The sequence below is a fragment of the Excalfactoria chinensis genome, chromosome 15 (genome assembly GCF_039878825.1).
Source record: "Excalfactoria chinensis isolate bCotChi1 chromosome 15, bCotChi1.hap2, whole genome shotgun sequence".
NCBI lineage: Eukaryota > Metazoa > Chordata > Aves > Galliformes > Phasianidae > Excalfactoria > Excalfactoria chinensis.
This window is the reverse complement of record NC_092839.1, coordinates 6,380,102-6,408,051: the sequence shown is the minus strand read 5'-3', so window position 1 is coordinate 6,408,051 and position 27,950 is coordinate 6,380,102. Positions and strand designations below refer to the sequence as shown.

Below are 27,950 nucleotides of genomic sequence, written 5' to 3'. Positions count from 1 at the left end.
TGATCTTGAATTTCTTCATGCGGGGGGGAAAAATCTCTAGCACATCCACACATGCATCTTAGGAAGACTGGGGCATGGAGTAGGTATGGAATCCCTGGGTAAGAAGGGGCAAGTCTCTCAATAGTTGCAACGGCCTCAAATTAATGAGCTCAAAACCTTGATTAGAATCTGAAAGCTGTGCCCTTGTTTAGCACCTTCCTCTTAATGCTTTCAAAGTCTGTTGCAAGAATTAATTAAATTAAACCATAGAGCCCTCTGTGAAGAATTAGGTATGTGTTTAACAGATGGGTAAAAGAAGTTAAATTATTTGGCTGCTGCACACAGAGCATTCTGCTAAAGGAAAACGTCTCCATCAGAAACACTTGGATCACTCAACCACAGGCTTGGGACTCTGTCAAGCATTTATAAGCCTTCACCTCAGTGGGACTGTGTGAAAAATGGGTGTTTGCAGTGCTCAGCCCATGCAGCTCATGAAGGAACAGTTTCCCAGTTATCCCTGAACATGCTCTCATTTTCACCTGAATGTTTTAAACAGGTGCTAAGGGGAATTTGGTCGTGCCAGGAGATTGCTGCATAGAGACTGCACATGCACACTAAGCCCAGTGTCTCCTGAATATGATAGACGTGCTGCCCATGTGCTGGCCATCTGTGTGGTGGATTTACAGGCAGTTCAGTGCATCTTGGGTGCACTGAAAGCAAGATATGTGTACACCATGCAGCACATGTGAATTTCTCTGTCCAGAACTCCTTAGAAAGAAACAAGGGAGCCCTACATGTGCACACAACACTTCTTCTATATTTTTATAAATCACAGAGGTGTGCTCTAAATGGTTATTCTCCCATTTATAAATGACAGCTGAGCATGCAGAACTATTCCTGCTCTCATCAGGATGTTCCAAAACTGCTGTGTCACGCTATATCTGACCTTTGGATAATGGGAGAACAAGAGCTAGAATCACAGTGATTATTTACTCAGATGAAGTCAGGGTTGTTTTCTGTTGTCCTCATCCCTTTGAAGGTCAGCTGAAACTTTTGCTGTGCAGGTAAAAGACTGCATGCAACTTTTTGCAAGAAGTCAGTTTTTGAAGCTGAAGTGCAGACACTGAATTAAGCTATCTCAGTATGTTCCCTAAAAGCTCGTATTTTCAAAGTGGGATGGAACAGTGTAATATTTTGCTTGAGACAAAGTAAAATGTAGCTGCTCTTCCGAGCTCTGACTACTCCCAGACTACTCTTCTGCAGCCTTCAAAGGTCTACTACTTTGTGAAATTAAAAACACAAATCATAGCTGAAAGATCTCAACTTTAACCCAAATCCTGCTGCATTATTAAAGGGGTAGAGAGAATACAACCCTCATAGGATAAGCTGTGCTCACTTCATCCAGATGTTAGGATTTCTAAAAGGCTTATGCTATAGCCACTCCCTTGGTCCATATGCACTATGCACTCCTTAATCTTTAGGGTATTTTACTAAATAAAAATGCAAGGGAGCTGGATTAAGCAGATCTGATAGTCCAAAGAGCTGCTTCCCATGCCTGACCAATTGGGTTACTTCCTGAAAAATAATACCTGCCAGACAAAACAGAAGGAGGGAGATGGTGTTACCCCCTTCAGGTACACCAGCAGGGTCTGTTCTCATCCTGAGTGGCCCACTGGTGGCCAGTTCTGTTATTTCTCCTCCTGCAGAAATTCATTTCTGATGCTTCAGAATTGAACCAAATAAACCAAATTAAACAAACAAATAATAATTAATAAAGGGGGGAGAGAACAAAGGAAATAAAGCCCCAGACTGGCTTTCCCCGTATCCATTGTCAACACCTTGAGACAAAATCCTTCCTGATCATCTCAGTGAAAATTGTTCATGCAAATACCTTTATCTACGTATTTTCTTCCTAAGGATTATTTTTTCCTTGTCAGTGTGTTGTGTTCAATGCCAGTGTGTCCCATGACCAAGGCAGCTCAGGCAGAATCTTACCTGTACCTTGTTTCACAATTTATGGCAGCTCAGATAGGTCATCTTTGAGAGCTCATACCTTTCTCATGCTTGGTCTGCAGGTTCCTGACAAATGTTCCCGTTTTAACTCAATTGAATCCTGACATACATTTTTTCTTGTATGTTTACTGCTCTTTCTATCAAGCAAAAGGCAAATCTGAATACTGTGTACTAATGCAAAGACCTTGCTTGCATCTGTTATCGGTTCAAGGCTACATGCAAGGTAGCAAAGACTATTTTGGTGATGTGAAAACACAGTACAGTAATCATAAAGTAACTTTGGATTAATTGATGATTTCTATCCTGATTTTCAAACCAGATCAGATTATTAAAACTAGAAAGAACCTTTATTTTCAGTAAATTATTCTGGTATTATTCCTGTCCTTTCTGCATCATTCATTCTCTCTAAAATACAAATAGATGCATTTGAATGAATGCTGGCAGAAGCAGTGCCATTCTGTGTCAAGTCCAGAAATACCTTGACTACATTCTAGCTTGTACCATATGAATGGGCAGCATCATATCTCCAAAGCTGCTTTCTTCTGGGTCATACAACCACCCCACAGTAAGAATTCACAGTTTAAGCCACTGTGTTGCCTAACTTGATAAGTATTCATCCACTGCAGCCGCCTCAGACACTTTGCAGCTGAAACCCTGCATAGCTTGGATTTATGTTATAACCTTGGATTTGTGTTGTGCCACCACACAGGATAATTTATACTACTCGGTATTTTCTGTTACTTTTATAGAACATTATGTTAGGCTTCAATAATACATCTATGTAATATAATAAGTGTCTTTCCTTACCAGAAATAATGGAGTCATTCAAAACTTCCTCATCCTGGTAAAAAACAGAGTCTTCCTTAAGCTCTGAGTTCATTATCATGTTTTCTTTGTTCTCATCCGACTCTTTAACTGAGTTCCTCTTATTTTCTGAATCACTGCTGTAATTCAGGGAGTTCTCCTTTTCTTTGTTGCGCTCAATGCTAGACGTTCTGGATGGACGGACATCCACTCTTTTTTTTGGAGAGCCTTTGCTTTCTCTTCCATGGAAGCTGTGGGTGGAAAGTCAAGCCCAGCTCTTACAAAACACTCTTGTATTGCCACAGTAGGAATTTATATGAAGTATATGAAAATGACAGAATGACCTGGGTCATAAAAGCCAGGACAGAGAGTTCAGTATGGGAGAACAGGGGATGGCATCCTCAAGACTGTGCTGACAATGATGAGCATAGAGATCTAGGTTTGTGATAAGAAGAAGGTACAGAAGGGTAATGACTACTGTATTTGTTTGGTATATAACCATGTGCTGTGCTGCACTGATTAAAAGAAAACACACAAGTGCATAACCTTAACATAAAACACACATGACATAAATAGTCTTATTCTGATATTTTATGATTGTGTGACAAAGGTTTAACAAGACATGGAAATAATAAAGCATGAATTTCTTCTCCATAACACTAGCTGTTACAGAGCTGAGAAATGTTACTGAATTCACAGGTTATGTCTGTCTTTCTCTAATACAGAGAGGGGTTCAGAATAAAAACCAGATAAAGTACCCAATGTACTCCCATACAAGTATTTGTATTAGAAAGTGTATGCCCTATACGCTCATGTGTAAACCAAGAGACAGATACTGAAATAGTAGCATTTCTCAGATGTACTCATGTTACAGGACAATTTGCCTTTGTTAACCTTATATGTCTGTATGAGAGTTTATTCTGCAGTGGGCCAAAGATTATTAAATGTTTCTATCTGCTTGAAAACCAACTTAGATGTCACAATAGCCTCTTTAAAAAGGAAGGATATACTTTGAAATCACTGTTCTTTAAGCACTTTTAACCATGTTCAAAGTAGTGACCTCAAGAAGGTGAAGGTGAGCTGTAGAAGTGGATAAAACACTAAAAAACAGGATAAGGACGTTTACCAAGAGTAATGATTTAGTGGAATGACTCCTCATGCACCCATGTAGCCAAGAGGCTGCAGGTACCTGTCCTGCCGGTGTTTGGTGGCCAGAGCCCTGTGGAGTTCTTCTATGACTCTGCTGGGAGGTAAAGGCAGGTGGACAGCAGCCAGGTGAGGGGAGCCAGTCGGCGATGTTACCTGTCCTCTGACGTGGGACTCGGAGCTTTTCTGGCCAGAGGAATGGAAGAGGGCAGCTTGTCCTGAGATCTGGGAGGAGCCAACAACTACATAATTCTTCAGGATAGTGGAAGGAGGAGATTTCATGGCTGGGTCATCTGTGTCACTTCCTGCTGTCAAAACACAGGAGGGTAAGAGGTCATGCAATACTTCTTGGACTTTGGTGCATAGAGCCCGCATTGAAATTGATTTGAAAGAAGAAAATAGTGATGCTTGCTTCTTACTAAGAGGTGGTTGGCTAAGCTGAATAGCCATCTGAATCCAAAAGGCTCATTCTATGCAGGTCTACATCTTCGACACCTCTTTTCTCCCACACAATCATATTCTCCTTTACCCAGCCTATCAGTGCAGTCTTGATGGTCAGTGCTGTTCTTTCTAGCTACTGATGTCCTGTACTGTGGTGGCTTTCCATTCTAGCATTTTCTCTGCTGGACTCTGGCAGACTGTATTAAAATTTATGCACTGTGGTTGTCAGTCAGGACAAAATGTACCCTATTGTCTGTTCTTCTGTGATGGCTGCACTGATCAGACCCCTTGTCTTTCATATGCCAGTTGATGAAATGCCAAAATTGTAGTAATATAACATTTGCATAACAAAACTAAAAAATGAAATCTAAATGAAAGACGCGGTATTGAGCACTAAGAACAGAAAAAGAAGAGAAGGACAAGCTAACATGGTTTTGTTGGTTTGTTTTACATCTCAGTTCAGATTATTTTTTTAATCCTGTATAAGCATTTTACTGGAAGCTAGATTTTGATGCATAAATTCTCTAGCACCTGAGTCCAGATGTTTCCCTAGTTGTAAATATGGTAGTTTTGCATTCTTAAGATACTTGAACCACTTGGACTGCAAAGATTCTTATTAGTTTTTCTGCTTTGCAGTTCTCTTTTCCTTTCCCCCTTTTTTTCCTACATATCTATCCTCAAACTTCCGTGCATATGGTGCTGTTTTTTTGCAATGGTTCAGTCTTGTTACAAAAAGGCAACACGACATCTTCATGCAAAAGAATTTTGCTTTTCTCTTGTTGCCACCTAGTGTTGTAGATAGGAATTTAAACTGACACAGCTTGCACATCTATTGTGCTAATTTGTTTTCACAGAACATCCTTACTGTTTTTAAGGTGGGAGAGCAGAATTAATGAGGGAAACAGTAAAACCGCTGTTGGGAAGGAGAGCTCCTGTAGCCACAGCCAAATTCAAGTATCAATTTTGAGACCGTAGTAACACTAAACCCAGTCTCTTTTCACATTTAAATGGTAGACAGGAGAGCATCCTTAGCAAGGAGATTTTATCATTGATGCCAATCATCTTCTTTCATATTCCAGGAGAGGTCTAAATCATTTTTTAATTTTCAGAAGGCTTTTGTGCGTATTTCTCTCCATCTGACCCAGAACCCTTATCAGTGCCCAGAGCTGTTGAATCTCTCTTTATCCAGGAGGCAGAGGTCAAGCTGGTCTAAAAATTACACTATCAAAACTCTGAAAATGTCTGAAAGCACAGGAACATTTCTTCAAGTCTCAAGTTGTCCCCTGTGCAGAGCCTTGGCAATAAGGCACTTTCCCAGCCTGGAGCTGGTCAGGACATTCTGCATTCAGGAGACAGCCGCCTTCTGCTAAGCAAACATGTTTGCTCAGCATTCAAGCAGCACTTTTGATTATGTTCTCCTGTAGAAATGCACAGGAAAGATTTATGATCATATCCCAAGGAGATGGAAAAAACTCCTCTAAATTCACTTTCCACCTCACAATGGGAAAGGGTTGCTGTGTTTCCTCAGGGCTAGAACCCTGGGTTCGACTCAACCCCAAAACAGGGAGGACACTTTGCTTTGTATTTGCTTGTTCCTGAAATGGGCCAGCAGCCAATTTTGTCCTCACTGCAGCATGGGCCAATATTGTGTTTCCTTAAATCACACCTTATTCAATTTAATAACAGCTGTTCAGTGAATAATCTTGCAAAGTGATGTCTTGGCACCTTGCCCTGTTCCCCCTCTCTCTTTGATTAATTGATGCTTGGCTTATTCCTCACTCTTCTGCTAACAACATCTCTAGCATTGTTAAATGGGAAGAACCAAGCACAAAGGAGCTTTTTCTCTTCATTCCATTTCTTTTTTAATAGCTCTTTGTTTGTCTCTCTCCATACATTTGTATCTCCTTTCACTCCGTGACAGTATTTGTTTAGTTTTAACTTGCCACTGCCTCCACTTCCAAACAAATATAAACAAATGTATAATCACCATTGAATTAAGGTCTAGTTACTGCAGTCATTGAGAGAAATAAGAGTTGTTCTTTGTGGAATATTTAGGTGAAAATGCAATGCCAAAACTCAGAATATCCCAGATGTTAGAGGAAATACTTAGGTTAAGCAGCAAAACATCTAAACTCAAAGTGCTGTTAAGTGTATAGTGGATCCATACTCTTGTTACTCTCTACAAGTTAGGTTTTCCAAATGGCCTAAATCCAACACAGAAGATGTCTCTCATCAGTTGAGCAATGACAAAGGGGAGTCCGGACCCTGCTAGTTTATGTTGCAGGGTGGAAGAGGAGAGCTAGACTCAACCCCTAGCAGAGAATGGTGAGAGAATCCAAACAATAGCTCGGATAATAATAATAAAAGCATTATGATACCATCTTGAATCTAGGTCACAATTAAACTCTTACCGCTATTAGGTGTGGATGAAATATGGGCATTTTTCATTGGAAACAAATACTTGTGATTTTCCTCAAAAAGACAGAAAATGCCAGTGTTTTCTGTGAGCTCCAGTAATCTGATCAGTGTCTCACTGATATTTTGTTTCCTGGTGACTTTGAAAACCCCGATCTTTGTGCTGGTGGGGATGCAAATCAGGGCTGAGATAATGGCTGTCATTTAAAAGTCTAAATATCCAACAGGTCTGGCATTTAGATGTCAAGACTTGATTCTAATTTGCAGTAAGGCCCTTTTAACTGCCTTTACCATATGTAGAGGCCCTAAAATTGGAAGAAACTAAAATCATATTCACTTTAACACCCCTTCTGCAGTGCCAGAATGTTGGAAAATGTAGTAACATTGGCAATACATTAGAAAATCAGGCCCAGAGGAACTGCTATTGAAACATGCACTGAAGTCTGGCATGGAGTATTGCTTTGTGGAAGCCAGGTATATCACATATGTGCATTCTGTGTAATTAGACCAGATTTCATAGCTCTAGTTTAGAACTACCCTAGAGAGCATAACCTAAAGACAGAAACCTCTACAAAGCCTACTGACTTGAACTTTCTTTTGGCTGTTTTACTGTTATCCAGCAGGATTCTAGGTTAAAAATTAATAAATAAATGAATTAGAATCTTCATCATGTTTTATGTCATATCAATATGAGCATCTGATTCAGCAGATGTTTGCAGCTGGTTTGATTTGCTTTGCATGTGTTTAGTGCAGTAGACTCTAAACAAATAATCCCCATATGTATGTAAAGTACAAAGATCAGTGTGTTTTTATCGGGCAGATCACTCAGTTCAAGGAATTCATTAGCATTCCATTCATTCACTGTAACCAGCCTGATTCATAGTAGCTTGCAAACACAAGCCAAGCAAATGGGTGTAAGAAAAAAGCTGTACCATATAAGTGAACCATGTATAAGAGATTGGGAAAGTCTGTACCAACTGGCAATGTCTGACCTGTTACACTCTTTGAGATTTTGGAGATCGCCTTAGGTGGTGGAGCTGGGAGCAATGGAGGGCTGGGAAGCTGTGCTGGATTTCCCTCTGTCAGTTTCTGGGGAGAATCTGTAGATTCAGGTACAAGTAAGGCTTGTGGACTGTCTTCAGCTGCTGGCAGACTGGCATCTTCCAATTCTTCCTTGGGTGCTGAAGGTTTCTTGGCTAGTGAGAAGATGAGTAAAATTAATAGAAAATGAAGTTAATAATACTGATCAGCCAGGAGACGATGCCAGGAACATTCAGAAGAACAGAACACATGGTACTCAGCTAAAAGCACTTCTTTACTGTACCAAAAATAATTGTTCTGTGAAATAGCCAAACAGCTGAGGCAGGTAAAGAATAAAATGCATGAGGATATTGAAGAAATGTTCGTTTTTAAGCTCCTGAGAAAAACCGGTCAGTCTCCCTTACCTCCCATTATTTCCTTAAAGCCTTTTATTCCTTTTCTCTTGTTAATAGCAAAGACAGCAAAGCAAAGCAACTTTTTGAGAACTGCAATGGATTTTCTTACAGCAGTGTAGCTACAGTTGTGTGGTGTTACTGAGTGACTACTTGTCTGTTCTGGGAATGTGCCAGCAAAGGGCAAAGAGTATTAAACTTGTAATATTGCATGAAAGCTTGTTTTCCAGGTGTTCACCGTGTATGTTTATTTTCACAGTTCAATTTTTTCTTAATTAATACATTACACCAGCTTGCATCTTGCCATCTCTTACCGTACCTGACTATAGAACTAATGAGTTTTTCCTGAAGCTAAAGTTGGCAACCAAGAAAAGTCTGTCATAAAAAAAGATTGGTTACTAGAGTATGTCAGCAACTAGCGTAGAACACAGAGTGGGTGAAGTACTCAAAAAATGTATTTTTTAACCTTAAAAACACCCATGCTGTAATTTGAGATGGTGAAGCAGCCCTCATTTCAGGACTGTCCCCTGAAAGATGGCAATAGCACAGAGCTTTTCAGGTTAGCACAGGCTGATTGACTGAGCAGTTTGTTAATTGGCCTGTCTGTGATAAGGGCACAGGGAAATATATCCTGAAACACGTGAAACTGAAAGAGGACATAGGTGGAATTTCAGTGATTAAGTCTAAAATTAATATGATTCTGGCAGTGCTTAGACTTGTGTGCCAATGCAAAGATCATATTACATGGAGACCCAAAGGTAGGCTTGAGGGACTTGGGCAGGTCCTTTTCCAACGATGCATCCAGACACTGTGGGCTCAGCAGTAGCTGTGAAGGTTCTTTGTCCCAGCCCAGCACGTAGAGCACTGATCCAAATGGGGAGATCTGAGTTTCCCCTTAGTGTGAGAGCTTTCCAAACTGTTTGGGCGGGATAAATGGTAAATCCCCAACTTTTAGCAGCCTGGATTGTCTAAACAAAGTATATTTCCTTCCAAACCATTCTAGAGCATCTCATAAAACCCAGAGAAGTGGATACTCATGACTGTCACTTCACAAACCTTTTCTTGGCTTACTTTTATGCCTTATTTGCAGTACAAGTTCATACTCTCAGCATTCTGATATTCAGAGTGCATGGGGAAGCACCAGAACAGTTGGAAACAATAGCATTGGCAAGATAATAGCATTTAATTTGTTGACTAACACATGAATAAGTGTGCCTAGAAGAGGAGGAATGAGTATTTGTCATTCAAGGGTGACAGGAAATTAGAATAAATATACATAAAGAGACAAATTATTGTGAAATTTGGCTTTGTAGGAAAGCCTCCTTATGTGATAGTTACATAAATTACTAAATAATTTCCTTTTAAATATATATTTCTAGGGAAATGGTTCATTCCAGGCTGACATCAGTTTGTGCTTTTGTGCCTACAATCATAGAAGAGAAGACGTGAAATAGGACAGAAAAATTAAGGCAGAAAGATGTTAGTGGCTTGCCAAGAAAATCAGTCATGTTTGGATGCTTTTCCTTGAGTGAATGGTACTTTCTTCTGGCAGTAATTTCACTCCCTGTGATATGAGATGATGCTCAGTGCAAGTGCAGTGAGCAGCCACAATGGGACTGTGCCTTTAGGGAAGGTGAATCTGAAAAATGCTCGGCCCCAAACACATCTTCTAGTTCCTGAATTCGATTGTGTTCAGACTGGTGTCGTAGAAATATGAGTACTGTTGTCTAAATATCATTTTATGGCCCCAGAAAAGAGTGGTTTGCTTCTGGTTCTTTTTTTTTCCTGTTTGTTTTTTCTTTTTTTTTCCCTGCCATTATTTTGGTTAATAACAGCATGTTTGACTCAGAGTCCAAATGCAGACCTGAGTCTTGAGCACACAAACCTATTAACAGATTTCATACTGCAGAGTGAATGTTTCCTCCTGAAAATAGTGCAGAGGCTCAGGACTAGACTCTTTGGCAGAGCAGACAATTACTTATGGAGAGCCACTGGTCAAAATGCCACCTTGCTTCTAGGTAGAAATCTTTCCCTTGAGATTGTCCCCACACTGGGCTGGGTTATGTGGGCAAAGCTGCCCAGCTTCTGCCTAGGGAGTTCTTTTTCTGTGTATTAAACAAACATGAGCTCTACAAACGTTTCCTCATTGTCCTGTCCTTGGCCCACATTCCATAACCTGAGGATGAAAAGCTGCCTGTCAGAAAGTCAGTGGAAACCCTGCAGCTCTCCCTGGCCACTCTGGTCCCATTTACCAGAGCACAGTTGCATGAAAAGGACTTGGTTTAGCTTATCTGTACTTGCAGCATTGAACTGCACTTGTCTTTGCAGGGTGATGATGCAGATAAAAGTTGTGCACTGAACAATGTTAGTCAAGCCAGGACAGACAACTTCAGCCCTGCCAGAGAAGTTTGAGAAATTTTTTTGAGAGAAATTTGTTTCATCCTCACAGCAGTCACTGCTAATTCCACAAGAGCACCATGCCAAGACTGGGTTGTCTCATAATTCAACTAATCCTATTATGCCAAGATTTGTGTGGTCCCTCAGTTAGGTAGCAGTCTCAAAATCACTGTTATAAAACATAATGAGTGCTAACTCAGTATGTGGATGCTGAGATGAATGAGGTGTTCTGGCTGTCCACCACACTGACATACCTGACTCCTCATGCAGCTGCTGAGCAGAAATATCTTTTAATGTCTTATTATTTTTTGAAACATTTTTATGCAATACCTGCATCTTCTTTCAGCTCATCCAAATGCAGCTCTTCACTAAGTGAGGTTACATTTGTTGTGGCTGCTGTTGTACTCTCTTGCTGCATCTCTTCAGAGTCAAGTGCCTGGCACACAGGCACACAAGCTGGCGTGTCACTCTGCATTGCTCTTGTGGCATCGTCACCAGTGCAGGATTTTCCTTCAGTATCTACAACACCAAATCATTTATTCTTAATTAAACCATATGCAGTGAAAGCTGAAGCCCTCTGCTATCCTCTCTCAAAGAGTGAGTCTCAAAGCTGTAGTAATTTCAAAGTAGGCAGAGGCTGAGGTTTCTCTTAGAGAACCACCTGATTTCTAAAAGTGTTGAGTATCTGTAACATAAAACTCATGGACACCAGCCCACCTGGACACTATTCCACCCAATTTTCTAGGCAAGACATCTTTTTCTGTGGGTGTCCAGCAGCCTGGCTCATTAGGCACTGTGCATATACAGGGAGACCACTGTGCTCTGGAAGCACCTGCTGTGTGAGAGATGAGCATGAGCATGGGAGATCAAAGGGCTCTGGGTGGATGCAATTCCTTCTCTGAGCAGAGCTCACGGTGTAGCACAGGTTGCTGTGACATGTCTGGGTCACGCCAGGCTCCATGTGCATCACGCTGCTGTTCAGCTGCCCACCAGTAATGCTGGCAGGACTGCTAGTATTCTCTACCAAGCTGTAGATTTTAGGCACAGCACTGGTTACTCAGCTTCAAAAAGCATGTCTTGTATAATTGAGCTGATCAGGAATTCAAATCCCTCCTCGTGCAGACCTAGAAACTGCTCTCTTTGCTTACTCTGAAAGATTTCTGTGCCAGTGATCCCTGCAGCTGTATGCATCTTGATGACTGAAGCTTTTCTAGTATTCCCCTATTCAAGCAAGATTCCTCAGAGTACAAACCATCCTTTTACTGCCTGACTCTCTCAGAATTCACAAGATCAACATCACCATTGCAAACCAAAGCAATTACTTCCCACTCTTGCCATCTGTCCATGCTGACGGACACGTCCGCTGTCCACCCCTGACCTCCAACTTGTATTTCTCAGCCCTTAGACACACCTTTCTGGAAGCCCTCGACAGGGCGATGTTTGCTTGCAATGATATCATGACGAGTTTATTCAACATTGATTTAAAACCAGCTAGCACTCACAGCTATTCCTTTTGAATCATTTGGACAATCTGCAGAGTAATTTATTGCCCTTTGGGGTAAGGGTATCAGATTTTGGCCCAGAGATGCTGCGGAACGGATGCAGTATCAGTATTTTTGTATGCTGAGCTCAGTCTGCTTCATAATCACATTTGGTGAAAAGTTACTGTTCTTAAAATAGTCCCTGCAGTAGCACAGTTGCTATGATACAGGGAAAGGGAGGGGAAAAAGTTCATTGCCTACATTTCAGCTCATTGTGAAGGCAGCCTATACATAATCATTGGTGTATTAACAGCTGCCTGTTACTTGACAGGCAGCCCTTACCTCTCATTACTGTAAGCACAGCTACACTTGGTTTGTTTTGTGCTCGCAATGGGGAGAAATACTGAGGGAAGTTCCCTCAGTGTTTTCAAGGTACCTCTGCTTCCCGCGTTTCTCATGTCCTTCAGAAAGGCAAGCTGCTGACAGCTGTGCCACAATACAGCTGCAGATAGAGACATGAGCTCCTTCAGATCCTGGCCGATGGGAGCATAATGACTAACAGAGTATTGACAAGAAGGAGACAGCCTTGCTGAAGAATTTCTGTTGAGGAACATCTGAGACTCAGAGCAGTGATGTTCCTTGTCAGAAGTGAGCAGCTTGTGCATAGAGCAAAATGGACATTCTGCTTTGATTGGCAGTGATTCCCAACACTGTGTTTTAGAGAAAGTCCAAGGATGGGAGAAAGCACTGATCCTGGTACGGAAAACAGCAGGGTCTTGGGAATTGCAAAGTAACCAGAAGAATTGGGGCTGTGATTTATCTGGGAAAGAATCCCACTGTGTGCCAGACCTACACTCTGTACACTACAGTGAAGCTGTGTGGCAGGTTCAGGAGTTTCAAAGGGCAGCTTGGTATTTGCCATGTATGAGCAGAGCGGGCTGGAGAAAAGGACAGAAAGAGCTCGGGCTGCACAAATTTGGCTGGGCAGCTGTGTTTTGGGGTTGTGCAAGGAGACAGGGTGACATAACCTGTTAGGATGACTCATCCCCAAAGCAAGGATGGCACAGCTTCACCCTGGGCTGCTCACAGATTGATTCAGAGTCTGTGCTAGTTCAGTGGCTTGCTCTGAGCCAGCAGTACGGTTCAAAATGCTGCCTGACAGACCTTGTGCTGTGAAGCTGGAGTGTGACATTGTAAATGCATGAAGCAGATCTGCAGATTTCTCAGACTAAGGCTTTATCATGGTTCGGAGTGTTTATGAAAGTAAGCAGGAACCATGTATCTAGAAGTAGAGTAGAGCATGATGAAATAGAGGGATTTAAGGATTTACAGCAGTCTTTTTAGCATAGCGTTGCTGCTCTGACAATTGCAACTTACTGCATAAATGAGGACTTAGCCTTGAAACTGCTGCCACTTCAGCTCAATCCAAGTAGGGCACTAATCATTTACTGAGAATTATTTGGGTCAATTTTTGATACCAGTTAATAAGCTGCTTCTGCTGATAATATAATAAAATAACCCTGGAGATTCACTGTACTTTGTGTAAAGAAAAATAATTTGGAGGCAGCTGCAATGTCCTCCAGCTGACTGTTAGCTGCTCTTCCCTTCTGGGCACAGGGTGGTACTGTAAGCTAGTTTGGTGCTTACAGTAGCTCTGTGCTTCGCTGTTTTATTTACAGCTGTTTTGCCATGCTCAGATATCCATGATTTCAAATTCATAGGTTATGGGGAAATTCAGTACTCCCAGCAGATACAGGATGTATTTTTTCTCCCAGGTGGTGCTGATATGCTGATAGGAAAAGTAGAGAGACAGAAAGAACTCAGTGGAAAGGCATTAAAAATGAGCCTTCTAAAACTGCCTCTTTTAGAATAAGCAGATGGTTTGATAGGTATTGTAACCTGAACATATTAACCCATACTAAAATATATCCAATAAAATAATATGACAATTTCTTTAATGCAATGAAAAAAAAAAAATCCTGTTTAAAATACTCTTCTTTTCTGACTCTCCTGTTGCTCGGTTACACGCCAGCATAGCATTGCTGAGTACTGTCCCCCAGGCTATTTATAGTCACAGCATTTGTTTTATACAATGGAACTCAATTATTACTTTCAAAGAACATCATTTCTATCTACCAGATCGGTCAAACTCAAAAGGCCAGTCTTCCCTCAGTACAATGCTTTCTCCTATTAAGTTTGCAAAGTAAAGAGGATTTCTTTTTTTTTAATCTATGTTTACATGGAAAAGGCAATTGGGTTGCTGTCCAAAACACAGGGTTCTACAATACTCACTTGGTATTGTAGAATAGTCACCCAGGTAGCCACCCAGATCCCTTAACCATCTGCTAGGGCTTGGAAATAGTGATACACAGAACCACAGTCCTTTGTGCATTTCTTTCATTCAGTGACCTCTACTGAATCTGGTTTATACGTGGGACAGCTTTAAAATGACACTACTATCAATTGCTTCACTTTTGCACATGAATGGAAAACCAGAAAGGCAGCTGAAAAACATCACATTAGTATCATTTAATGAGATTGGGAGTCATGGGCTGTACCTTTAAGCTTCCCCACTGAATGCATCTGTTATGTTTCAGTTTATATTTGCACCAGTTGTAGCTGACTTTCTTGGCAGTTGGATTTAGCTGGGTTTAGAGCGATTGCATAAAATACATCTACCAGCTCAGACTCACAACGTGTATAAATCCAGTCAAGCTGGGACTGTATTCAAGGTGGAAAAAAACATCAAAAAATTAAAGAGTATGGGCTGCTTGGATCTTAAGGTTTTCTTTTTATTCACTTGATTGTTAGCTTTCTTCTTCTGCTTGTTTCCTACTGTGCTGAAAAAAAGATTTTCATCAAAAAAGATGAAGAATTTTTACTTACCCTGTTCCATCATTTCCAGAAGGCCCTTCTTAATGAGTTCATCCCGACCTTGTCGTGCTGTCATCTTCTTCTCCAGCACTGCAAGAAGTAGTAGCATGACACAGCACCAGTTTACAATGGAGTATTCCATAACTGACTTAGTGAGCTGCAATAAGGAATTTCTCTCCAGTCTCAAATGCTGTGTGCTTGGAAAGAAATGCAAGGAATTTTGGGGGAACTTGGACTGGTCAGTCAATTGTGTACTTTTGCTTTTGTTAAAACAGTAAAATCAAGCATACAGAGTTGAGATGTATGATCTAAGATGCTGCTGATCACCCTGAGAGCAGAATAGCAGTGGTATTAGAGCCCTTGTGCTGTTTGATGCGGTGTATTGGAGCTGCTGCAGGAGGTGGTGTCCTTCATTGTGATGCTCCAGATGGTATTAGTGGAAAGTGTAGTGAACTGCACCGTCTTTTTTGAGGAAAAGGCAGGCAAGTTTGTCTCCTTACTGATCTGGGACATCCCTAGTGAGTAGTGAGAGTGTGTGCTGCATGTGCTAGGCTTCTCTACTGCAGGCAGCTGCTTGAGGGAAGGCATTTTGGATGCTGTAGTTCCCGCTTGTCACTTTTCATGATGTTACCATGACCTATATAATATTCACCCCAAACAAAAGCACGATGATGCCTGGGGACATAACTGTAGCCTATGCGATTGAGAGGACACTCCTTGAAAACAGCCTATGTGGAAGTTCGTGTTTAACTTTTCTTCTAAATATATGACATAGTACTGTATAGGAAGTCAGCCTGTATAAGTGTTTCCTAGCTTTAAATGTTATAAATCTATGACATGCTGAAATCTCTGAATTAGGTTTACGTCAGGTCATCACTAGTGCATCTGTGCAAGCACATTTCTCCCAAGCTCAGCTTTGCTTTGTGCAGTCAGACTGTTCTCATCGTACCTGCAGAGGTCTGCTTTAGCTTCTCATTTTTCTTTTTCCTCCACTTCCACGGTTTGAAGATCCTGCCCAGTGTTGCCAGTTTGCTGTTTCTCCTCACTGGCGGAGTTCTAATCCCTGAGACCAAGTAGTCAGAACGCACTGCAGGAGACTGCTCCATCTCATCTGAGAAGGGAAATGAGAGGAAAGTCAGCAGTTAGACAAAGTGCTTCAGCATAGACTTAAAAAGGGGAGGTGAATGGAGGCTCCTCAGCTAACAAGTGTTTGGTCTTTTCCACTGCTTCCTACCAGTTGCTCTCCAGTCTTGCACAGTACCTGTCTGGATGCCAAATACTTGAGCATCTCCTCTGCATCCAGCTATCAGGGATTTATCAAGGCAATTAAGTGCATGGAGAGAAGAATGTGCTGAATTTGTACACCCTTATGCTTTATTCCATCTCTTTCCTGACTTTGATTCATCGAGGGAATTGTGTTACTCTCCCTCCCAAGGGCTGTATAACTGTGCATTAGAGTCTTCTGAAACACACAGAGCTGTGTACTCCCGAGGGCTTTAGCAGTAGAAATTTAACACATATGCAAATTGGGCCCACACAGGCTCCAGTTAATCACACAAATGTAATGTTCATTTAGAAAAATAGAAAAACCTTTATGAAGAGCTAAAGAGAGTGTGAGAAATCTCAGGTCCCTTCTGAAAACCCAGCTGCCAGTTCTGCTCTCAGGCCACAGGATATTGCTGTCTTTTACATGTATTCTCTTCACAAAAGCTAGCCCCGAACACACCAACTTGTATGAGCTAATGCTTTTATATAAGAATAGTTTGTTTGATATATGCAACGTATATGCTATTGTGAGAATTCATTCCTTGAGGAAGATGAAGGGAAATTTCTTTCCTTTTCATCCTGCCAAGCCACAGGAATTCACACATAACATTTTGGCTGGAAAAGCAATTTAAGTAGTTTTAATATTTTGTCTTGAAAATACACTCAAAACTTTGCTGTGTGAAATGATGTATTCTGACTGTTCGTAGTCAAGTGCCGGTCCGTACCATGAAACAAAGTAGCACGGTTCTATAAATGGGGTTATTGATGGCTTCATTAAGATTTGTATTTGAGCAGCAACATAGTGGTTGTTGAATGAGAAGCTGCCATCAGTCATCAGATGTGGTACATAAATAAAAACCGAATGACAGTTTGCTGTTCAGTAATAACTTACAATCTAAATAAGCAACGTGGAGCTACGAACATATGCACATTTCCAAGTAATTTCTCTCTGGAAAAACATTTATCACAAACTGCTTTATGACTGCAAGACAAAAACCATACAGCATCGTCTAGGTTTTGTTTTTAAGTTAACAGGGTGAACATGCTTAAATCACAGCATGGAGGTGGGGATTTCCAAGTAAACAGGAAACAATTTCAGGAAGATTATTAAACCCAGCAGGGGAATGAACACATTCATCCTCTTCCATTTAATTATGAAAATACTGGTAATAGAGATGAATCATTCAGTGGAGAAAAACTGAAAACTTGGCCACGTGCACTATCAGAACAAAGAAGAGGCTGTAGAAATTTTTTTTGCCCTTCTCATTGAATGTGTCCAGCAGATTCTCCTTTTATGCAGTAAATTTCTTTTGTCTCATCCCATAGAGTTTATCTTGGGGTTTTAATTTAGAATAGATTTTAAAGATACATAGAGATATGATTTTGTTTTTGAAAGAATCATGTTTACTCATGATGACGTTTATGGTTTAGTTTGGAGGTCAATGTTAAGAAGCTGAAAACAGAAACTGGCTCTGAGCCTAGCACAGAGGGAGGTCAGTAGCCTACAGACCACAGCTAGAGTGCCAGAAGTTATCACACTTATTTCTAATTGCACATTCAAAATTGAGAAGCATCACGAAAAAAGCTTTGAAGAATAGAGCTGCTCTTCATTACAGAGATGGCAATGAGAATGGAAAATGACAGACTAGATCTGCTATTAATTTACCATTATGATTACTTTAAAGCTGTAATAGAAGCCTCAGAAAATAACATTTGGCCATTGGTTGTGACATCCCTTGAGTGGGAATGGAAATGTTCACAAAATAGTCTCATCTCAGAAGAGCTGTAGATCAGATCTTTGTCTTTGGAACCTTCCGCAGTGGTGCAGGACGGCCTGAGCTCAGCCATCCCTGTCTGTGTTTGTGAGGCTGCAGTGCTGCTTGAACATCTCATGTCACCACATGAATTTCTCGAGCGTGTGAGTGAAGATTAAATGAAGAGCTCATTTAAAGCAGTACTTTGGCAAGTTGCTGCTTCTGCTGCATTTCATTCAGATGTAGATGTCTGCAAAGTGATTTAGGCATCATCCACGTGTTTTATTGAACGCTGGCAGCATGAGATCACTTTACCATTTGTGCCAGATAGCAGGGGATTTAATGGGAACCAGGAAGTCATTCAAACCCAAAGCTGTGTGTCTCTAGCAATGTTCATTATCCCAGATATTTTCCTAAGAAAGAGAATGGGTGATACTGCAAAGGCACTAAGCATTCCCTAAATGCCCTGCCACCTCAGTGCTTCTGTCATTTTCATCAGTCCTGTAAACGTGTTTTTTTCCATCACCTTCTGGGTCTGGAAATGTAACGATGGTACATGGTTTTATCACCTTGTACATTTGTACCATACATAGTTCCTACAGTGTACATTTGGAAAGGTGAACACAAATAAAAATAGATGAAGACATATTAAGACAGATGTCCTCAAGTCATAAATAACAAGGAAGTGGTATCACTAGCAATAAGAATTGCAAGAAAGTCCTTTGAGTTCCTCATTCCCAGTCAGTTCATTTCTTCTTGTGTGTAGGTTGGCTTCTTGTGAGATAAGAAGTTGACAGCACAAAAAGCAGTTCCCACGTACAGCAATGAATGCTGAAGGTGCAGGCGCATCTAAATATCAGGCAGCTCCCACAGCCAACAAGCTGCCAAGACTTGCCAACCCTCCAACCACTCTGTGAAGTATTCAGCACATTTTTTAATCTGCAGTCAGTATTTTAATTATGCTAACCATTCTGTGGAATAATGTGGTTATTCCTTCCACAGCCTGATAGCCTGGGGCCAGGCCATGAAACTACATGGAGGATGTCTGAGAAATATAAACAGCCAAGAGACAAATCAGGGCTCTCCAAATCAGTGAATGAGCAACAACTTAACTCGATGTGTAATGTAGGATGAGGGGCACTTGTTGTACAAGGCAGAGTGAGCATGAGCTTAACCCACACTCAGACCACATCAGCCCAACTCTACCCAGCACAGGGAGGCCAGGCTCTGCTTGGCCATTTCTGCTGCAACAGGCTGGTTGGTTGCAGCAGTTAACTCTGACTGGAGCGTGTTGGCTTTTTATATTGAAACTGGTTGAAGTCCCTGCTGTATCCTGTTAAGGGCAAAGGCTTCTGTGCTGGAGATCCACATCCAAAGCTCCTCATATATCACACAGTTTTCATCTGCTTTATGTGTATCAAAGGGATGGAAATGAATGTGTCTGTGCTCCTACTGATATTGAATCTAAGTTATTGTTGGTGGTTTTTTTATGATAATCCAAAGATACAGTAGAATTATGCCTGATTACAGCAACTGCAGGCTGATGTATGGTAGTTGGGCACAGCAGGAATGCAGAGCTGAGGTACATTGAAGGTGTGCTGACCTTGCCATGGGAAAGTGCCATAAGACTCTCGGGAAATATTCTTGTGAGTACACAAATTGCACCGAGAAGTTTATGGGAAGATGAAGGATGATAAATTTTAATATGCTGGGAATTTGGTAACTTCAGTTTGTGGTAATGGAAGTTGTGCTTTTCTAAATCCTCTGTGTGTACTTTTAGGAGAAGGGCTTCTCAAAAATCTGCAACCTGCAGGCGGTTTAAAAATAACACAGCAGACAAGAGCTGCGGGCAAATTTGTAAGGCGGGCGTGCTATGTTTTCTGATGAATCGGTTTGTAATGCAGCTCTCCATGTTTGTCTCTTTACTGCTACTGCATCCATCTCTACATCCCAGATAGTTTAAAAAAGGAAAAAGAGGTTCCCTTCGGTCCTCTCCAGAGGGCAGGGACAGTGAGCGGAATCAAAATGACCTCTTAACTTTGGGGATAGATAATTCTTTACCACTGCTAACTTCAGCGCTGCCTGGAATTACTGTCTGCTTCTAGAAAGGATGATAAGGAGAATGTCACAGGGAGAGCCAAGCTTTTAAAGGGCTCATGTCTACTTCTGGTCAGTCCTTAATTGTGCAACCCAGACACTGGTGATCTTAGCCAAGAAACAGCAGTTCTCTATGAAGGACACTCTAAACAGAAGGTACTTTATATCTACTGAGAGAAGCCTGTGAGAAGGCAGAACGTTTGTCTTAAGAGCAGAAATACTCCCTTCTCCTTAGTTCAGCACCATAAATGCAGGCAGAACTGAGTGTGTTGATTGGGTCTGCAAGATGGGGGTAAATTGTTTGTGTTTGGAGCCTTTGGACACTTGTTATGTTCCAGAGAAGCAGAACTGAAGAGCTTCTTTATTGCACTAGTTACATGTTTCCTGTAATGGAGCTCTTCTTTGTTCTAAAAATGTTTTCTGTCGCCTGTGTTTCTGCAGACATGCTCTCTTTCTTAACTCTGAAAGAAGGCTGCAGTGGAATGTTCCAGTTTGAAAGTTTTTATTTCAATTTTTTTGAACATACAGTGTTTTGAATTTCCAATTTTGAATGACTGCTAGGAATGAAAATCAATAACAAGGGGAAAAAAGAAGGAAGGCTTTTTATAAACCAGAAGCATATTTAATTCTTGAAGGATTTCACTTGTATTTGGAACTGTGAATGTTTTGGTTATTTTGAAAAAAAAAAAATAAAAATGACACTAAATATTTTTTGAAATGAAAAGCTTTGTTCCTGACAGTTTAGTTATTTAGGAAAGACAAGGTACCTGTAGTACATTATTGAATGCAATCATAAACTAAATTGGAATACTGAACTGCTGACATGAAATAGATTGCTTCTCCAATACATCACATTTGTTACACCAGAAAAATATTAATGATGGTAAGGAAAATTACAGGACTGAGGTGCAAGTTCAAGAATCAGCCTAGGCAGATGTTTAGTTTTTGTATGGTCAACACTAGATGAGAATGCAAGCCATTTCTATCTCACTGTCCTCTGAATTAATATTCATTACAGAATTACCGAATCACGTGCTCATGACCTCACCCCACCATATAGTTTAATCCTGTAAAGATGGATACTGGGCCAGGTCCAGCCAAATGATAACTGTCAGTCATCAAGTTACCTTTGGGGAAATAAACATATTAAATTTGTGCAGACATCAGACCAATGGAGATACAAAATGTCAGAGTGAAAATGCAAAGAAAAATGGCAGAAGGCCAAAAGGGGAATGGAGTCCTTTATGGAAGCCAAACCCCAAACAGACCTGGGTTCAGCTTCCACTGAGCACAGGATTCTGTTGGGCTATATCATCTATCTTTTTGCCAGCTGGTGTTGAATTCTGATTGGTTTTTACACTTTCCTCTATTAAAATGCAAGTTATTGTGCTTTCATTTTTACTTCCATCTTGTCTCCAGAGCTTGAGTTCCGTTTTCACTTTAAACTGAAATGTTTGCCATGTATCCTTGCTCTATGATTTCCACTGTTCTTCAGTATGTTTAATTATGACTTAACATCTTTCTTCAATTGAAGAAGAAAAATTAAAGAAAGAGAATATAATTTGTGGGCAGTGGGAGGGTGCTGTGCTTGCCAAAGAAGTTTATTTCCATTCTATCATGCTGTACTTCCCTTCAATGATTTCAAAACCAAACGAAATTTCAAAACCATGCTGACAGGAATGGGAAAAGAGATTATGCTTATGAAAGGAAAGAGAACAGGGAAGTGGCAACTCCAGCTAAATCTCTTACATAAAAATAGACTTTATATGCTTGACATTTTTGATTTCTTCCCTAAGATATTCTTTCAGGAAGATATTCTTTCACCTATCAGCATGACTGCTGTATGAACCAAGGTGTAAAGAAATTAATCAGGAATTTTTCATGCTTTCAGATCATTGTGTCAAGTCCCAATAGCACTTCTCATTATTTACAATGCACGGTGTGACATTAGCAGTTCATTAACAAAATAAGTTTTTCAGTATTTGCATAAAGGAACCCACAACTTGCTTTACCTGGATAAGGAAGAACTGAATAACAGTAAGAAAATGACACTAGTGAAGGATTGCTGTATAATTAGTTAACTCAGCTTATCCTGTACAGTATCTCCTTTTGAAAAGAGAAACTTGACATTTGCACACTTTGCACCACCCAGTTAGAACCTGATCAGGCATCAGAACTCTATCTCCAGAGATTTACAACGATCCATTCATATGAACTCATATGAGCACTATCTCTACAGAGCGCCAAGAACCAGCCTGTGCACTGAACCTTGTCCCATCCATCCCATATCTACAAAGGGTTTTGTACCACAGATGCTAATTCCCAGGGCTGCATGGTTTCCTCAAGCCTCTGAGAGGTGCTGTTCTGCAGTGCAACAGGAGGTTAAACCCCGGAAGTACAGAAATTACTTGAATTAGGGTTTGCCTTGAACTCATCATAGTAAAGATTTTGTCTGGGCTGCAGAATCAGCATCACATCATTTGCATATGTTTAATTAGCTGTAGCCTGGCTATAGACCAGTTGAAATGATGTTTTTAATAGCTTCTGAGACTGTAGGCTGAAACACACCCTTAGCTCTCTCCCAAGAGGCCCCTTCCAATTCACTTCACTGCTGCTTATCTCTGATAGAAGTTACGTCTAGAGGGAGGTGTAACACTCAGGCAAGTCCTTGGTGTAATAGCACCACACTTACTAAAATGCAGCAATATGTTGCTTTTTCTTTTTTTTTTTTCTGGGATTCATGCCCCAGAGTCCCTTCTGTCTGTGGGAGACCATTCCTAGAGATTTGGAAGCAGAAATACTTAGGCAACTAAAATGTGACATAATACGGAGCAGCTACAGAGGAAAGTAGGATAGAAAACAGATATAAAATGGGAGTTCAAATTTTGTTTAAAGGTCAGGCAATACAAAGTGCCACCAGACAGCAGATCATTGAATCTCTCATGTGTTAAACCTTGTGTTACATTTAACACCGCCTGTTCCTTCCTGTTGCAATATCCTGTGGTTCAGATAAGGAATTGAAAGCGCTAGTAAGATGAAACTGCAGCATGCTGAACATAGACATCTTAGTATCTTTGAGAAGTAATGAGTTCCTGGGACATCCACACTCCAAAAATAGGCACATGGCAACAATCCTCACAATAGTAGCAAAGCAATATGCCCTCTAAAATTCGTGTGTGGGGGGGTGCTCAGGGCCAAGAGAAATAATTGTATATCAAATCTACTCTAGTAATTATCACTGTCTGATGAAACAGGTCTGCAGTCTGTTCCTAAGGTATAGTGTCACTGTGTGGCTAATTGTCACATCATCCTGCTCACCCTAGAACAGCCTGCAAATAAAACATGAGATATTATAGCAACTCTGAGTCGCACAATATTTTCCTATGGATAGATTTGGCCATGGTGTGATTAAAGCAACTTAGTGGTAAAGGCTGGTGGATGTGGATTACCTTAATCTGCTTTGGTATATCCAACCTTCTCTATCATGTTTCACATAGATACCAAATTTACTGATCAAAATCTTGTTCTGAACTGACTGAATTTTTATTCCAGCACAACTTTTTTATTTAACAAGCAAATAATGGTTCTGTTCACTTCAACTGTATCCAGGATCTGCTTTTCTAAGTATCACAAAGCCTAAGAAGGCTCATGGAAGGCAAAACAACATGAAATATTTTTACCCTGTCTGACCTAAATTTATGTATTTTTCAGTTCTTCCAAGAGGAAGAGAAGTGAAATAAGTACTCCCTCTTCTCAGTTTCTTTTCAGCTTTCATATTTCAACTGTGTTCTCAGCTGCTTGCATGAGTCATGGAGAGCTGGAAACAGAGACACCCCCTAGAATATTAAATCTTGCTTCCTCCTTAGGAGCCATTGCAAGTGCCTTATGTCACTAAAAAGGTACAGAAATCTCTTGGAAGCTTCTTTGTGCCTGATACCTACATGGGAGCTGATAGAGGAAGTGCTAATATCTTAGCTCCAAAAACTGATTACTTATGAGTGTAATGAAAACTAAGATATTTAAGATTTCCCTGTCACTGTCTAGAAATGTGTTTCATTGCTCTCTGGTATTGGCAGAGGCTTGAGACTGATGTTGACTCTGTAGATTGTTTTGTGTAATGATGGTATTGAATTTCACTTGTCTAGGCACAGTTTGGATTTGATCCTGTGATGTTCCAAGAAACTCAAACCCACAGGCTATGAGAACTGGAAGGGAGTTCAGTTTTTTGCTAGGCTGATCCATGCTATTCCAGGCTAACATGGATTATTGCCCACTCCCTCCTATGCAGTTTAATTTATATCCAAACTAAATCTGCTTGGAGCTATCTACAACATTGCATTTAGAAACAGCAGGGGAGGTTCAGCACAGAAATCCATCCTGTATTCTGAAATTCCTTAACTTCATGTAGAATAAGCCAGATCCCTCACAGTGTGTCTTACAACTAGACTGAGCAGGTCATGTCAAGCCAGGTCAAGGATTGTGTGCTGTAATAAAGAATAAAGAATGAAAGGTCACCTTAAACAAGCAGAAGCCAAATTACATTGGCAGTTCAAAAAGATTCAAACTGAAAAAATAATAGTAAAAATAAAAAGTGGTGAAATACATTTACAAAGGGAACTGGTATCAAATGTGATGGTCAGTATTGCTGCATTTATAGGCATGTATTGTTATGCCTTCCTGTTTCAGACATGTTACCTTGAGTTTCTCTTTCTCTAATACAGAGCTTCAGTCCTAACTGCCTGAACATAAGGTCAGACGCAGCTCGTCACATTGAAATTACATCTTCCCATCACAGACTATTCCCTTCATCCCTGGACTATCCTTCCTCTTCTTGGTGTCAATTCTACCTTTACACACAGCTCTGGGTTTTTTGCTATCTTTTCCCTATTTGTATAGATCTGACTAGTTATCTTGCATGTGGACTTCTCTTCCTGCCTGGTACAGTTTGCTGATCCTCTGGACAAAAGCAGTCTGACTTTAATCAAGGCTGTGCAGGAAGAACCTTTCTTCTCAGAGAAAGCTTTTAGGCGTTACAACTATTCAGATTGGTTTACCACACTGGGTGATGAAGCAGAGCTAAAAATACCGTATGTTCCTTTGACATTGCCCATTCATTACAATAAATAACTGAAACTTCTGTGACTGCAGAACAAAAGATGTTTTATGTTTTTGCTTTTAAGTGAAGCTGTGTATAAAGCTCTTTGCCTCTTAGAATATCCTCTTAGTGTTTTACATAAGAGGATAACAAAGTTTATTTGGAAAAGGCAAGGGAAGCCTAAGGCTTGTTTTCCTCCCATTTTATTTAATGAATGAGGAGATATCTTAGCATGGAGAACACAGACATGTAACTGATCAGATTTTCTCCTTTATGCCTTATAGTGAGGAAATGTGTTGAGGCTGCCCTTCAGAACATCACCTATTATTAGCAATTCACAGCACTGGATAAGCAGAAGACCTTTCAATCATCTGCAAGTCTCCTATGCAATCTGTGCAAGTCTGTTTCAACAACTGAGATGAGATTATCAAAGCATGAGAAAGAACTGACACAAAAGACCAGACTGTTTGAAGATGCTTATTTTAAGCATGTCACATAGTCTCATTCACTATTTTTGGTTTTTGAACTGAGAGAGAGAGATTTTTTCCCCCCCATAATTAAAACTGAAGGTGGGCAGTCCTGCCTGCACAATGAACAAACTTACATTATCTTAAAAAGTGTTAAAAAAAAAACACCTCATTTAATTCTTCCTTTCAAGCGCTGAAATGATCTCCAAGTGCTATTAATAGAAAAGCCTTTCTCTGTGGAAAATGTGTTCTTCTATTTAAAGCTACTGGGGAAAGGCTTGAAAGAACAAAAAATTATGGTTCTGATATCTGGCTATCAGTGTAGCCCTCAGATGTAGAGTTCACATATAGGCTGTACAATAAATCATTTTGTATGGAAATAAGGCAGGATGATCACCAACACATCCTTTCCACACACGCTTGCAGAGGACACATACTTACTAGAAGCCTGTTCAGCTTCTCCCTCAGTGCCGAGGGGAGCAAACTGGCAGTTACTGTATTGGCAGCACTGGAAAACATAGATCTTTGTTGATGCAGAAAAATAGGTATGGCAGCTAAAGAAGCAGCATAAACTTCCCCACAGTCCAGTGAGCCTGACCTGGATCTCAGTGGCTCACAATTAGCAGAGCAGGTGTTGATCTGCTCTCATGTCTCTGCAGATGTGTGATATCAGTAAGAGCTATGAGGACATTTTATGTGGGCATAGATCTAAGAATACTTGTCACAGTAGATCAGCAAACAGAATACTTCCTCAGGAGTTTGAAGAGGACATTTTGTATCCAATAGCTCATATCCTGCTTCCAGGCACCCAAGTCTTTAGATTCTGCTCCCTTGGTATGTGCTGCTGCTCAGTGATTTTGTTCCCATGCTGATATACCAGCTCAGGTGCCATTCCGAGGAATTACTTTGAGTTATGAGAACTCCATGCCTCAAACATTCCTGGTGGGACCACTCAGAAAGATCATATTTGCAAAAACACATGGGTTTGTTACCATAATGTGATTCACAGCTAAACCACCAAAACCAGAACAGAATGCTTAAGTTGAAAATAGAATTTCTTATGATTTCATTCTTTGTTTTGTTTAATAAGGAAATGGAAACAAGAGATATATGTAAAATGTACAGTGAGGGATTGTACCAGACACCCCTGAGTAATCCTAACAAGCCAGGTTGCTTATACATCACTACAACATTGGTTCAGCTATGAGCTCTAAAATGGAAAGCTAAGAAGCACAGCCAAAGAGTGGTGTACTGGATGGAAGGAGCTATGGATTTCCACAGTGTTGAAGAAGACACAACAGCTCAGGTTCCCTAAGAGCTTACATTCCAGAAAGTAGACAGTCCCTTAGGAGATAGATAGGCACAAACCAGTAAGCTCCGGTTTATAAAGTCTCTTGAGCTGGTATCCAATAAACTGAGCTTCATGGCATTTAGCATCAGATCAAAACTATCATGGTTCCATTAATAAAGTGTGCGGATGTAGTAGAATTTCCTTCTGCCATCTCCAGTGTGTTCAAAAAATGTTGATCAGTCAATTCTGTTCCATCAAGCTTTTTGCTGGGTTGGGTAGCATTTGTCAGTGCCACTCACATTTTATGCCATTTCAAGTATAGTCTGTCTTCCCACAGTTGGCAGCTAGCTGGCATAATAGCACAGGGCTGGCATCACACCGCATCACAGCTCTGCCTGATTTGACAGAAATATGATAATTTGCCCATGCTTGATCTGCATGAAACCTGTAATGCTGGTCAAAACAATCATGCACAGATCTGGAGCTAACATTACACACAATGAGAGATCCTGCCTGTGCCAAGAGGTGACATGAAACTAATGGAACGTCTCTGCCTGACACCCTGGCACAGAGGTCTGGGCAGTGAGAAGCAAAATCAGACATCACATGGTGGCTGTGGTCTCTACAGACCATCAACTCAACCTTCAGCAGCAACCACATGCTGCCTGAACAGCAAGGAGACATTTCCACAGGGTATGAGCCTATGCAGTGCAGCTGCATCCAGCAGGGAAATGCAGAACAGCTCAATTCTCAGAGCTTTTGCTCATGTTTACTTTTCTTTCTTTTGGTTTTGGGCTCTTTGCTTATGGGCTATGTGTGCATGTGTGCTCAGTCCTCTCCAAATATGGTAGATATTCTATGTTGTATCTGTATCTGTGTAGCATATCTATACAACGTGTGTATATAAAAGCAGTATTATACATTATATTACACATATAGTGTTGTAACTAAAAAATCTGTAAAAATCAGGGAGCCTGCTTGGGATATGGATTTGGTT

At 40.7% G+C, this 27,950-nt stretch overlaps 1 protein-coding gene across 4 annotated transcripts in view; it reads right to left on the bottom strand.

Moving 5' to 3' along the window:
- Positions 1-27,950, bottom strand: part of PHACTR3 (phosphatase and actin regulator 3) — a 90,980-nt gene that overhangs the window by 27,917 nt on the left and 35,113 nt on the right. For 2 of the 4 annotated variants that reach the window (XM_072350081.1, XM_072350083.1), the window contains exons 2-7: positions 15,933-16,094; positions 14,996-15,073; positions 10,959-11,147; positions 7,791-7,994; positions 3,986-4,250; positions 2,800-3,047 (exon numbers count right to left, since the gene is read on the bottom strand). In XM_072350081.1, the coding sequence (XP_072206182.1) occupies positions 2,800-3,047; positions 3,986-4,250; positions 7,791-7,994; positions 10,959-11,147; positions 14,996-15,073; positions 15,933-16,094 (1,146 nt within the window). The remainder of the gene's footprint in view (positions 1-2,799; positions 3,048-3,985; positions 4,251-7,790; positions 7,995-10,958; positions 11,148-14,995; positions 15,074-15,932; positions 16,095-27,950) is intronic. The other 2 variants (XM_072350082.1, XM_072350084.1) reach the window with 1 other exon arrangement.